This window comes from Folsomia candida, unplaced genomic scaffold (genome assembly GCF_002217175.1).
Source record: "Folsomia candida strain VU population unplaced genomic scaffold, ASM221717v1 Fcan01_Sc025, whole genome shotgun sequence".
Lineage (NCBI taxonomy): Eukaryota > Metazoa > Arthropoda > Collembola > Entomobryomorpha > Isotomidae > Folsomia > Folsomia candida.
Genome location: NW_019091217.1, coordinates 1,668,459 through 1,682,764, shown reverse-complemented (window position 1 = coordinate 1,682,764; position 14,306 = coordinate 1,668,459). Strand labels below are relative to the sequence as shown.

The window sequence follows — 14,306 nt, the reverse complement described above, 5'->3', positions numbered from 1 at the left end:
TTTTGACGTGAACCCAGATTAGGTTCTTGTGAATTTTTTAGAATATATTCTTTATTGCTAGAGGCTTGGCGTAAAATGTTTGGCCTCGCGGTGATGCAAAGCCACCAACTCCTGTTACAATGATAAAGGTACGAGATATTTAAAAGATATGCCAGAGGCCTTGTTTTTCACTTTTAGCAGCCCCTCACCTAAGCAAGCTTTTTTAAAATTATTTTATTTCATGAATTTTAGGTGATGCACATTTTCAGACAATTAATTGCACCTCAAAATTGTTAAACTTTTTGAAATGAAGACCGAATGTCTTGAATCTTTTTCATTACAAAATTAGTTGAAAATATGTACAGGGGGTCGCAAAATTAATTTAAAAACGGATTAAGGATCAAATAATCCAAATTTTTTAATTAATTTAGCAGATAATAATTTTTCAGATATTAGGTTTTACGAGGATTAGTTATTTCACGAGAACAATCTGGATTAGGGAGGAAGATTATTTAATCTGGATTAGATTATAAATTACAAAATGAACTTATAAACATTTAAATCCAAAATATATGCATATAGGATTTTCAAATTTAAAATTTGTAAATTTGACACAGTACTTAAATATAAAATTATTGAAATTTGAATTTGCAAAAGAATTTGTAATTAATATAGATTAATAATCGTGCCAACACTGATCAGGAGGAAAGTTTTTGTGCGATTGGCCAAAAATGGAAATTACAATTGACCAATTAATTTGGCAAATTAAAATTGCCTAACACAACTACTTGTATTTGGAAAATTGTTATATTGATAGCTAGTAGCAACCAACTAGGAATATTGTAATTCTTGGTTAGCAACATGAATGGTTTCAGATGCTTCCATCAAAACTTTTTCAGTTTTGGACCGATCTTAGTCGGATTTGTTTTAAATGACGCACAACCGATTTCTGCATGATAAAATCAGGTTTTATGCATATAGTCCTGTGGCACAAGTATCTCAAATTTTGATTTTAAAGTTTCAAATCCAAATTTGAGAGCGAAGAATAAAACTTTTCTATCGGGCATATTGAAAAACCACATCTCCTAATTCTCCTCTGCACGATTGCTCTTTACACCATTTGCGTAGGATTAGCTCTAGGCTCGTTTAGGCTCTAGCCTCGCTGACAGTTTCAAAGGGTGTATACGAAAGCATACTTAGGCTTCGCCGTAACCATGGTGACGCTTTTTTGCGGGCACCCATTGTTACTTTTGCCTCACCTAAGAAAAAGAGCCTAATTTGCATTCAGCCCTCGTCCATCTCTCTTCACCAAATTATGTGAAATTGCATAACTTTGTACATCACCTGCCTGCCTGCCTGCCTTCGACTTCTCTGCGACTTACTCAAGCATCAAAATCTGACATTTCTTCATGAATTTCGGCATAATAAAAATGTCAAATTGTGCTGTTCTCTGCCCCCGAGCACTTCCTCAACTTTGTCGGCCGATTTTAAACGTCAAGTGAGAATGTCATGTTTTTATCCCCCAAGAAAAAGAGGAACAGGAGTTGGGATTGAATTTAAAACGGACATGAGATGGGAATATCTAAGCACTCGAATATAAATACGTCCTCTAAACTGGTGAGGGAAACGAGAAACTCGTAATTGCTCTAATTGTGTTCTTAAGTCATTACTGCTGAGCAAAACTAACTGTTGTGGAGGGTATAAACTTGACACTAGTTCTAATGTCAAACCTTATTACTTGTGCCACCAACCATCAGAAGCGGTGCACATAATAGTACTAAAAAAAAGCCATATCTACACATAGTTCACCTGGGATGGGAGAGATTTGCAAGTGCCAATTTTTCCTGCTTTACGACGACGTTTCATTCAGTGAATGAATGTCCACCCCGGCAGCAGATTAAAAGTGGCAACTTTTTTCTGTGGATTTTACGATCGCATCATTTACGAGGATTTTGGTATGTACGAGGAGCGGAGGAACCCGTTAATTTCTTTGCCTGCCTCATTTTCATCTTTCGCTCCAATTTATTACCTTTTCGTATTATTCCTTGATAATACATATTCGTCTCCTTCTTCTCGTGGCATTGTACGTAGAAGGATACATATTTTGTGCTATGGAGCTATTTCCCTTGTTGTTGCGTTTTTTCTGTGTCGTCCCACTTGTTCCGTGGAGCACTAAATTATGGAAGAGAGACAAAAGTGGCAGAGTGTAGAATTGGGGTGTAATTGGTAATTGGTGTTCACATTGTGCTCACCCGTGTTTATTTTAGAATATAAAATTATTTGTCATACATAGAATTTTCGTCTTCCTCCTCCTTTGAGGCGACTGGGTAACGACTTGAATAAGTGACGGACATCTAAATAACCCTTCGTTTACGGTAGTGTCAGCCCAATTGGAGAATCGCATGCTTTTTGAGCTTAACTCGGAGGGTAATTATTGGGTTGACAAAGCACAGTAAAATCTGTGCAATCTGAACGTACGGAGATGGGCAGCGGAGGAGTAAAGTGCAAGGACCCAGCAGAGCAGGGAGAGAAACAGCAGAGTCAAAAGAAGCACAATGGGCAGTTGCAAGTTCAGTTATTATTATGTAACAGGCTCATTTGGAGATCACCACCACTTCAAAATGCAGGCAACAAACTTGTTAAAAAATCTGCTCTTCTTTTTTCCCCACGTCCACCAGCCCAATAAATAAATGCCGACTTTCAATGGATTTTAGAGGTTGTAAAAGACGCAGTATGTACCAGAACTGCACAAAAAGTAACAGTTGTGCACTACGTGGTGCTGAATTCCAAAAAAGCAACTAATACATGCTGCTACGTACGTACGTATTTATGTGCGTCTGCTGGAGAGATGGACCGAGTTCCTCTCTGGACAGGTCAAACCTTAAAAAATAATAAAGGAGCAAGATAATAATATTAAGAGTTGGCCTTGTTTTTTTAGAATTTGACCAAGCATGCAATCTTTGATCTCTTTTGGGCAAGATTCTAACGCACTGCTTATCTTCCTGCAATAACACCGAAACTTATTATGAAACACATTATCCATCCAAGAAAAAAGGTTTTGGTTCAGAACTCGGCTGGAGAATTTGGCCGACATAATGACTTCGACTCGGTATATGTGCCTGATTTCTTGGCTGATCTTGAGTCTATATATGCCTTGCTACACGCATCTTTTACCTTCGATCTCGTCATCATCCTTCCTCTTCACTCTCCTCTTTTTACACTGTTGAACTTTTTAAGCTTCTTCTTCTGCTCATAATTATTTTCCACTTTGGGGTTTCCAGTTGACTTCTGGTTGTTCTTCCAACAAATATAACCTGACCCAAGCCGTGGGCAGCCAATAATCCTTGGACCATTTGGTTATTTAAGAGCACTGGATAAGAGAGAGGGAAAGGGCAAAGGGATGGGTGCTTGTTCAACTGAAAAGTAAAAAAGATTGTTGCATCTTCTCAACTAAATGGAAATGATCATCTCTCTCAACTCAACTAGGTAATAATGCTTTGATGATTTCGTTATTGCATAATTTGGCGAGGAGAGGGGAACCCCTTTGACTGCACCACCGAGTAAGTAAGCAAAGTGAGCGAGTTTCCCTAAAAACGGAAAATTTACTCCACGTTCCCCTTCTTCCTTCGTATATACCTACTCGTCCACATTTGCATGAGTAATGCTCCCTGCCTGCTCATTCTTTCTTTTATGCCGAGTGAAGCAGAGTTGATTCATGGACAATATTTGAATACGACGGAGGAAAGTTTTTGGGCGAAATCACCCAATTTTTGTGAATAGAGTTGCCAAGAGCATTCTCGGATGAGCGTCACCCTTCTCCACGTTTCGCCTCGTGTCAACTCGCCATCACTCCTCAACCCCTTCCATTTCCATTATCGCTCTTCATTATGATTAAAATAGGAGGAATACTCCTCAGTGGGTGAGTGCGTTGGCTGGAGTTGGGGTAGGTCGCTAATAAGCAATGCATGATACAAGCTCCCACTCAAAAATTAAGAGTCGGATAAGTGCATCATTTTCAATTTTGGGTCCAATATTCCGGACAGAGCAGAAAAAGAAGAACTAATAATATTGTAGCTTATTTATGCTGAGGTTCAATGAGCACAGCATCAAAAATAAATTAAACAAGGAAGTGGAGCAGAAATGTGTATGCGATATTTTACCTGAAAAAACTATCATCGTCTCGCATTTCTCTTAATTAAGAGCCATACGGTTGAAGTGGAGCTCCAGCCTGCGTATGTATGTACCTACGTAGGGCTGATGTGAATATGTAGGATTCTCTGAATTTATGGTATTGTGATTTACTCGCGTTAAGATTAAACTGAAAAATTAATTTAGGGTTTGGTTTCGTAATGGATCTCTGCAATTCGACCTCAGAATGGATAGCGTCATTATGAGCCACAAAATATGTAGCGTACTTATTTAGGTATCTGACTGACTGAGCCATTTCCCAGAAACAAAGGTGCATTACGGGCATGTGATAATGCATATTACGTATTACATGGGAATCATAGGAACACGGTGTCATTATAAACATGAGAGATCTGGAAGATGCCCATTTTATCGGGGATTTGGACACGGCACAAGAGCCAGCCACACCACAAAGTCCATAATGATCGTCTCTCAGGGCGAATTCACATTTACACGCAGAGTGGCCTGCGTAATGTGAATGGTGATGAGCTCGTTGTTTCCCAAAAATGGGTACGATTTTGAATCTCATCTTCCCATATTACTCAATAACCTCCATCTCACACATATGTATGCACCACCACAATTACTACGTCCATACTGCATGGGGAGATGCAGTCCAAGTCCAATTTATTAAAATAAATGTTCACATTCCTTGATTTTTAGTATCCATTTTGCATTCTTCGTATGCATGTTTGTTTTTCTGGGTAATTCGCCACCCTGTTTGGACCTTAACTAAAAAATAAATTGAAAATTTATCATTCCTGTATCGTGTCGGTCGGTGTGTGGAAGATGCCGAGCAAAAAATCTCTCTTGCCCAACGAAGAAGGAAAAAGAAGTGAAATAATAAATGTGGAAAGCTGAGATATTTGTTTTGAGTGAGATTCAAATTATTCGTGTGAATGTGGAGAGGAGGACATTTCGTGTTTCGTAGCCATCAATACAGCCAAGTGTCCGTACTCCACTCATATCTCACGACCCAAAACATTTCCATTATTTCAAACCCGATTTAATGTAATCAAATTTGTCCAGGGGAGCGAGTCAGCCTCCAGCAACAATTTCCCATGTGCACCAAATCTGCAGCACCGTATACGTATTACATCTCTCAAAAAAGTCTTTTTATTATTTACACTGACTGACTGCTGGATCTCATCTTCTTCTTGGTCTGTCCGTTCCTATGTGCGTACATATTAAGTCAGAATGGGTGAGGGAGATGAATAATAGCTTATCTGCGAGGGAGATAAGAATTTGGTGGATAAGTGCGCGCGGTTGATCACTCCAAGTCTAATACATATTCTGGGACTTGAACCCATTAAGAGATTCCATGCTGGTCTCATCGTCGTGGTCCGCATGCATGTCCCACCACAATCTTGGGTCGTTCCCCCAAATTCGGAAATGCTTATTGAATATTATTCTTGGCATTAGTATGGAAAAATGGTGGAGGCAGCGTGTCCACCTCGTCCGCTGCTTCCCAAATTGAAATATTATTTAATGGAAGAGCATCTGATTAATGGACGAAATTACGCCCACAACAACTCGCATTCATTCACCAAGCACAAACAATAACTCACTTGACACTGCTTGCTTGAGAACAAACATTGGAATAATTACCGAGCTTGCTGCTTCAGATTCGTCCACTTTTTCCTCCTTGTTCCCATCAGAATATTTCTCACCGTATTCACATTTACATGTGCACCATAAATAAATACTTTATGTACCAGATTCTGTAAGGAAGCAGCAGGATTGTACCCAGAATTCTTGACTTAGGTCAGTTTTATCTTATCCTCATATTATGTAAATGATGAAAATGTGTTACGAGGAGGAAACAAACATTGGACCCAGATAAGTGCATACGTCGTTGGTTGCCCTTAACCTTCCCAATGCTGGTGGACGATCGTATCATGTCCACATCTGGACGGGCTGTGGATGGGCCCTGCTCATAATTCCCTAATTATGCGTTTGAACGACATAATTGATTCCAGGGCAGAGAGCGTACACACGTCGTATGCATGATATTCATGGAAATGTGTATGTCGAAGAAGCGGAAGAGTGAAATTGCTGGGGAATTGTTGAACCCTTCATTCACTGGGTCCGAACATAGCTCATTGAATAACAAGCGACTTTTTTCATCTCGAAAAAACCTGGAAAGTTTTTAAAAAGAGACCTTGAAACTTCCAATTTGGAAGAATTTACAAGTTTAAGCAATTTGGGTTTGAGTGAAGCAACAGAAGGTGACTGGGCAGGAGGAAAGGTTGAGCATGCTGGAGACTCCACTTTTCCGCTGCTATCTTTATTTGAATCATTGCCTTGTTGTTGGTGAGCATTTTAACAATTTGAAAGTAAAAGGAACAACACAACGAGTAAATCTTTGGGTAGGTTAAGGTCGCTCCTTGCTCTGGAGGAGAGACTCTGAGCTTATCACCCACCGATTTTAATACCCTCGTGGAATACGTTCTAGTAGAAGACATGCAATGGTTATGAAATTTTCAAAACTATTTAAAAGTGAAAAAAAGTTTAGTTTGATAAAACAACTATCTTGAGCAAGAATTTTCGAATCCGAGAAAAATTTTTGGCGAGCGCATGGCGCATGAAGACGTTAATTTTCGCAATTTCGTAATTTTTGCCCCTTTGAATTGACGTGGGGGGCCAAATGGAGTCAACCCATTCGGAGTTTTAAAAAATACACTCTTCGGGCACTTAACATATCCAAAGGGCATCAAAATGGGTGGGTGATAAGGTCTGAGTCCCTCTTTCTCAGTCAGTCAGCGGTGGTGATGAGGATGGTGGATGACTCGGCTGCATTATTATTGTGTCTAAAAATGCTCCAATCCTAATACCATCTTTGAATGTAAAACTCTTTTTTACACTCTTAGTCGGTGGTAGTGAGTTAGTTAAACCCATTAAACTTATCTGAATATGTGCAAGTTTGGGAACGGAAATGCAGGTTGTTTCGTCATCCTTCTGTTTAAGCAAGTATGCACGAGGACTTTTTTGCGTCAAGGTTAGCTCCTGTAAGTTCGGTTAGGATGAGACGAATATCAGGTTAGTTTCCAGTGAATTTCATTCATTGACTTAGATAATTAAGCATCGGGGTAATAATTAAAGAACGTCCGGGAATGAATGGGAATGCGCGCTCTAGCGAGTATATTGACAAATCAATAAACCCGCGAACTATAATAATTTAAATTTCTGAAAGCCCACTTCATTAGGGTCAATTTGGTATATCACTCTTAAATTTCAAAAATGGATAAGGGTAGAAGAAGCTTGTTTGAAAGGGAGCTGTTAGCAAAACGAGTGATGGAGTTCTACAACACGACAGCCAACCGAGACTCCAAGGTGACCTGGAACTTTTTTAAGCAGGAAGGAATTCCAAGTTCAAATGTGTATTCCTACATAAAAAAGTTCAAGGATTCCGAAAATGTGCAATTCAAGAAGCCAGCTGGTCGTCCGGCGAAGCTAGCGACCACTCGAGTGAAAAATAGAATTGAAAAAATTTTCAAAACCAAGCCCTCAACGTCAGTAGCTGTAGCTGCCAGGAAAGTCAAAATTTCCAAAAGCTACCTGGGGGAAATTAAGGTCCAATTAGGAATCAAAGCAAGGACCAAAAAACCTGCACCAAATTACAAGCCCGTACAAGAAAGTCGGATCAAGGATTGCTGTCAAAAATTGTTGAAGAAAATGCGTGGAAAAGTAGTGATCCTGGATGACGAAACGTATGTTCCGGTTGACCCTTCAAATCTTCCAGGGCGTCATTTTTTTCATAGCTCGGATCCCTCTGAAGTGGCTTATGAAGAAAAAGTACGAAAAAAAGACAAATTTCCAAAGAAATATTGCATTTGGCAATGCATCTCCAGTCACGGACATGTATCAGACCCGGTAGTTCTCGAAGGGAATATCAATCAAGATATTTATCTGAAAAATTGCGTCAAGGCTGGATTGGAAGCATTTATTAATAGGTTTCACAAAAATGATAAAGTTTTGTTTTGGCCTGACCTCGCCACTTGTCACTATGCAAAGAAAGTGACCGAGTACCTCAGAAAGAAAAATATTGATTTCGTACCAAAAGATATCAACCCACCTAATGTACCCCAACTCCGCCCAATCGAAAAATTCTGGGCACGTTCTAAGTCAGTATACTCCCGGCTTCAAGATGTGCCTGACACCTTTCGAAAATTCAAAGGACGATGGAAGAAAATCACCTCGGAAGTGGCAAAAACTTCGGGAAAAAATTTAATGAAAAATCTTCGCAAGAAAATCGAACTAGTCGCCAACGGGGGTGTGGCGGCCTTAGCTATTAATTAAATTATGTAGGTACGTATTTGGTATTATACATATGCAAAAAGTTTAAAATTCCGATAACTCATTGTGATTTTATGACCACATTTTCAGACCATTCCCATTCATTCCCGGACGTTCTTTATATTGGGTGGACGGCATAGTTGGCGTGGTTGGTGAAGGGTCTGTGATCTGCATGTGCCGGGCGAGGCGGAAGGAGAAGAAGTCATCTGCAACATGGGCAACGAACGTGCCTGCTTCGTCATTATCTTTGAGCCTTTGTTGTCTAACCTTAACCCAATAATGGGCCAAGATCTACCTGTTCTTCTTCTGACCACCAACCAACAACGCCATCCAGACACTCACTTTCAGCCAGTCCGCGTAACAACCAGTTCTTTGGCTTCGTCGTCTGGAGCCAGGCGAAGAAGAAGAAAAGGATGGAACTCCGCTCCAAAAGGTTGACGTGAAACGACTTCCTCTCCTCCGTACTCACTTCTGCTGATTTTGCAACAATTAATTAAGTGCTTGCCAAAAATTGAATATTCCGTGGCTCACGTTTTTTTTACTGGCAAATTGTAGTTATGTAAATGTATGCGAGGGTATGCGAGGTGGGGCAAGAGCAAGGATTTCCCCATGCATATTAATCACATTCTTATTATTCCAATCATATTTTGAGTCATCATGTAATGCATAATTATACATGTGGCCGAGGGTTTTCTGCGCATGTTGTAGTTCCCAAAATTGCACAAAAACTGTGCTGGCCACCACCTTGTGTGAACCACGCTCGCCGCACATCGTTTTCATTACATTACTTTTGATGTTGGACGTTTGCATTACAAAAGGGTCAATTAGCAGCTGAGCTGATTAATGCGATGTGATAAATGAGTAGGCATTACATCGAAGGAGCCCATAAAAATGTTGTTATTTAAATAATGGCGTGTTTTTCTGGGAAATCTTTCCTCCAGATTCCCAAAGAAAGAAACTAATGTCTTGGACAATGAATAATGAATGAGCGAGGCAACTGCCGATCGAGGTTCAGGCCAAGGTCTTGCCTTGCCTCTCAGTCAGTCACCAACGCATGGAAGCAGCCACAATTCAAGGAAGACATTGAGACCACACTCATGACGAACTAAATATCGGTGCCGATATTCATACTGACGTTGCGATTATGCAAGAAATCAGGATGTACGTACCTATGTACATATTGTACCTGGGAAATACATGGCAAATGAGCATATTATTATGTACCTCGTGGTAGTGGCGGCACTTGCAGTGCATGACGCCATCCAGAATCCAAGCACAATCAACTCGTATTAATGAGGATTTGTAAAAATTTAGTAAAATCAGAAACGAATTTGTTAAGGGTGAGATAAGATTATGAGGGCTGTATGAAAACGAAAACTGCACAGAGATGGGAAATACTTGTGCGTTTACGTACGGATTAACGGGCAGTGGTTTATGCAGTGATGGTACGCTACATATGTAGAATACTGGTGTGGATGAAGTAGTGGTCCCTTAGCTCGTAAAGGGCTTGCTGCTACACCCACATCTGCCTCGACGACGACGACCACCACCCGCATCATCTCTCATTGTTACCTAGGTAGAAACCTGCTCATACATTAGTAGTCCGTAGTGAATAATGTTTTCCGTATCCCCAACGAAGCATAAGCAAGTAAGTTAGCGTATTGTTGGTGAGCACTCTCTTGTTGTTTTGGCTTCAGTCTCACTGAGCGAGTTCCAGCGTGCGTACGTTCATGTAGAAGAAGGCGAGTGTTGACTGCGCTTGTCTTTGTCTCCATCAGAAGTGGTCACTCTTCTGACTCCGATTTTTCGGAGTTTCTTCTCAGCCTGATTCCCTGGCTCCCGAGTTTTTACCAAAAGTTCGGGCTCTCGACCACTCTTTCCTCACTCAACTCTGGCCCAGACACCACCACCGCTGACCAGGTCGCCACGTACTCCTTCCCACCAAATCCATGTAGTCCGGTGACGAGCCAGTTGTCAAACTTCTCGGTCGAAACAGGTGCAATACCTAAAGACACGTTGGAAACACCTCTTCGACGGAGACATCCACACGATATTATTATTATCGCAATAATATTCAGCTAAAAGGCTAAAAAACGAAATAACTTCCGGTGAAAAAGTCTAATCAGCGTATTTAAATAGAAGTGAATAAATAGGGTTGTGAACATTTTTGGGACAAGTTTTTTGGTGGACATAAAAGAACAAGTCACTATTTAGTGGTTGGATGTAGAGGAATTTATTTGTTACGTTGCTCTCGTATTCATTGCGTCACACGGCTCGGCTCCCAACAGCGGCAGGTACGACGACATTTCACTCATTCACACTTTTCCCCCTAAACCCCACAAAAGAGAAAGCGGAGAAAGTCTGTTGTTTTGAGACTGTTGTGCTGTCTCACCTGTCCAAGTCTCGCATAGCCCCGAAAGCAAGGCAAGCAAGCCACTTTCATCACCTAGTAGTTGCTCACATGCGAGGCGGTGTAGTTGGGTCATCCAGTGTCTCATGGTGGTAGGAGAGTCGGTCGTCATCGTGAAGCCAGTCTCAGTCTCAGAGTACCGTTCAGGAGGAGGTGGGGATATGAAGCGTGTGCTGGAGTTGGAGGCACACCACCCACCACTGATCCAGCACCTTTCCAACGGTGGGGGCAAGATGACCCGTCTCTCGCCCTCCTCCATCCCCACAAATAACAACAACAACACCCTCGCCACCATCAATAACCTCATCAACGCGTCTGCCCTCAACCTGGCCCCACCCAACCCCATGCTCCTCTCACGTCTCGTCCTCCCACCCAGACCATCCCCGGGGGGAAGTGAGACGCCCCCGCCACAACACGACAGGGACCAGGAGGACGCAGACTTCTCCGACGAGGACGACGAGGGGCCCAAAGATTTCAGAGGTGAGGTCCCTTCCACTCCTGTTCTCGCTTATTATTGTCTTATTATTGTCTTATTATTGGCTGCTCTGTGTTTGTACCTTGGCATAATCATCCTCATTATAATTATTAATGCGGCATAATCCAGAGTCACGGGCAGCCATCCATTCATGTATTTGTTTAAAATCAGCACGGCACACGACACGCAGGATTGAGAAAGTGACCCTTTCTCTCTCTCTCCAGCTCTTTTGTTGTCCTCCAAGTTTGTCCAACTAGGAGGACACGGTTCAGCAAGTTTGATGAAATTCTTTTGAGTAGGCAAAGTGCTCGAGTAATAATTCATGCGACGGAGCAAAGGTCGCACTAAATTCGTCAGTTGTTTCAGTTTTAAGTAAGAGTCAGCAGATGAGGAAATGACCACTCTGCTTCCTGGATGTGAATCAGATTTACAGATTTTGGGGCTTTGGTCAGCGTGCCTAATGCGAAGGCTGGCGTGTGGGGACCCTTCCTCCTCCGTCGTCTTTGTCCCAGTTATTTATGTCCTCTCTCTCTCTCTCGACGACCCAAACTGGTGCATTGTGGATGCAATTTAGCATCAATTTTGTTCGTGGAGGAGTTGTGTAGGTGGTGGAGGAGGAGGACGCACTGATTAATGCGGGCTGATCTCCAACTCATTTCTCGGGCTATTGTTGCTGGGTTGGAACCAAAGCTGACCAGATTTCCGAAAGCACCACATTTGAATGCAATTTTGAATTTCAATCGTTATTACAATTACAATCACACATTATTCCCATTGTCCAGGTTTGAATGGGGCGAACAAAGGTGGCCATCCAGCCCGTGAACTGTGAAGTAGTTGGGTGTATGGACTTTTAAGCGAAAAATAAAATAAATACTTGAGATTATTCATTTCTGTGGCCGAGAGCATCCAATGTGGCAAATGGGTCAGAAATAATTTTACCACAATTCACAAAAATCCAGAGCACAAATCATTAAACTGACTGACTGACTGTTCACCCACTCACTCGTAAATACGACGTGCCTCATGTATGCACATACATCATGCATGCGAGTTGTTCATGCAGTCTCAAAGAAATGAAAATCATGTCTAAAATGACGACCATAATTTCCAGCTCTTGTTTATTTTACGACCTTCGAATCCATCCAGCCAGCAGAGCAGCGTCATCATAAGTATGTACGCACATACATAGTTTTGATCCTCGCATACATACATGGATTCATTTATACCGTTGCATTGGGTAATGAATTCGGTAACAAAATTCATTCAACAAATCAAATCCTGTGGAGGATTAAATCCAGAGAGAGCACAATGCTCCAATCGCTTCGTTTCCATTCGAAATCCGAATTCGTTAAGGTCTGGTCCACACACTCCTCTGAACGAACGAAATGACGAAATTCTGCTGCTGCCTGTTCTATTCTAGGCTCACCACCATTTAATTTATGAATAATATGCTGATGTACTCCCACACCACCACCACCAGCACGAGAGAGCCATGTATGTATGTAAATAACAATGCCACCCTTCTCCCCCACCACATGTAGTAATCGAGGCGATGGATATCCGTCCATGACCCACCCTACCTCAAAATGCCTTGTTCCCTTAATCACGACATGAATTCTTCACTGAAATCAAATGTAAATCGGTTTCCGAATCAAAAATATCAAGTTACGCAGGAGGCCAACCATCTCAGAAATTCTGTTCTGTGTCATGTCAGCATAAGATTTGAATTTCCTATAGGTGCATGCATTACTGTAGTCACTCCTGCACGGTAACTTTTTATGGACCAATTGTCAATCTCACGTCACATGTTGAATGAATTAAGGGCTATCGAATTATTAAAAAGATTGTGCAACATCTCAGCAGAGTCCCTTGAAAATATTGCCACTAATGTAGTTTAATGTGGCTTTACTGCTAATTGAATAGCATTTCTTGAGCTCATGCATCGCGTTGGTTGAAGCGAGAGAGTTGAGAAGAACAAACTAATTCAGATCGTTAAATAAATTGAAAGAATAATTTATCTTGAGCTGCATTAATGTACCAATCTCTCAAATCTCTCAAGTTGGGATTGAATATTGATGGAGACACACAACAACAACAACTTTGTGTCTGCTATTTGTTCAACAATCACTTTTCCTTGCATTGCACCCCAAACGCAGGATCCACCAACCAACCAGCTTGGAGATTATTCACACTGAGATTGTTTTTATGTAAATGTTGTTCTGATAAAAAGTGGTTCAATCATCACTTCAAACTGCTTATCAAACTAAATGAGTAAATTAGTTAGTGTCGAGTCGTATGTATGTATGTATTGCGTTGTTTGTAAATGAATGCAGTAAGGATTTTTGAACTATAAATTCCTCGTTTACGTAACACAATTTGTTTACACACATTGCGATGATGATTCATGAGTAGATTTTCTCGTAGTTTACAGAGAATTTAGAATTTATTCTGCTGCGCTTCCAACTAAATATTCAGGAGGACGTTTTCCCTGCTTGCGTATGTAGTTTGGTAGTCGGAGGAACATTTACTTAAACATTTTGGATGGATGATTGAAAAGCGAAATTGAGTTGTCTGGTGCTGTTTGTGAAGATAAAAAGAAGTTTCAAATGTCCACCACCACGAGACCATTCAGCATTTGTCCTTTATTTGCTGGCATCACAATTCGGAATTAGAATTGATCAGACTCCCTCAAATTCTCCACTTCTTTTGATCTTTTCCCATTTTATGAAAACTCGGCCCTTCTCCACTTATCATCATTCCCCCCAACTTTCCACCTATACCCTCCCATTCTCCTATCTCACTATGTACGTACGTACGTACGTATGTATATGCACTGTAACCAGCCACCAAGAACATCCAATTTCCAATAAGTAACCCAACTTAAATATAAAATACGCATCTTTTTTCCGTTTGTTTTAACAGGAAAAAGTGGGTATTGGATTGCATGTCGATCCTTCA

The 14,306-nt window shown here is 41.1% G+C and overlaps 1 protein-coding gene across 6 annotated transcripts in view; it reads left to right on the top strand.

Annotated features, from left to right (window-relative positions):
• Window positions 1-10,146: 10,146 nt before the first annotated feature.
• Window positions 10,147-14,306, top strand: part of LOC110859261 (protein nubbin) — a 43,459-nt gene continuing 39,299 nt past the window's right edge. For 4 of the 6 annotated variants that reach the window (XM_022108166.2, XM_022108167.2, XM_022108165.2 and 1 more), the window contains exon 1: window positions 10,147-11,353. In XM_022108166.2, coding sequence (XP_021963858.1) covers window positions 10,960-11,353 — 394 coding nt within the window. In that variant the 5' untranslated portion in view covers window positions 10,147-10,959. The remainder of the gene's footprint in view (window positions 11,354-14,306) is intronic. The other 2 variants (XM_022108168.2, XM_022108164.2) reach the window with 1 other exon arrangement.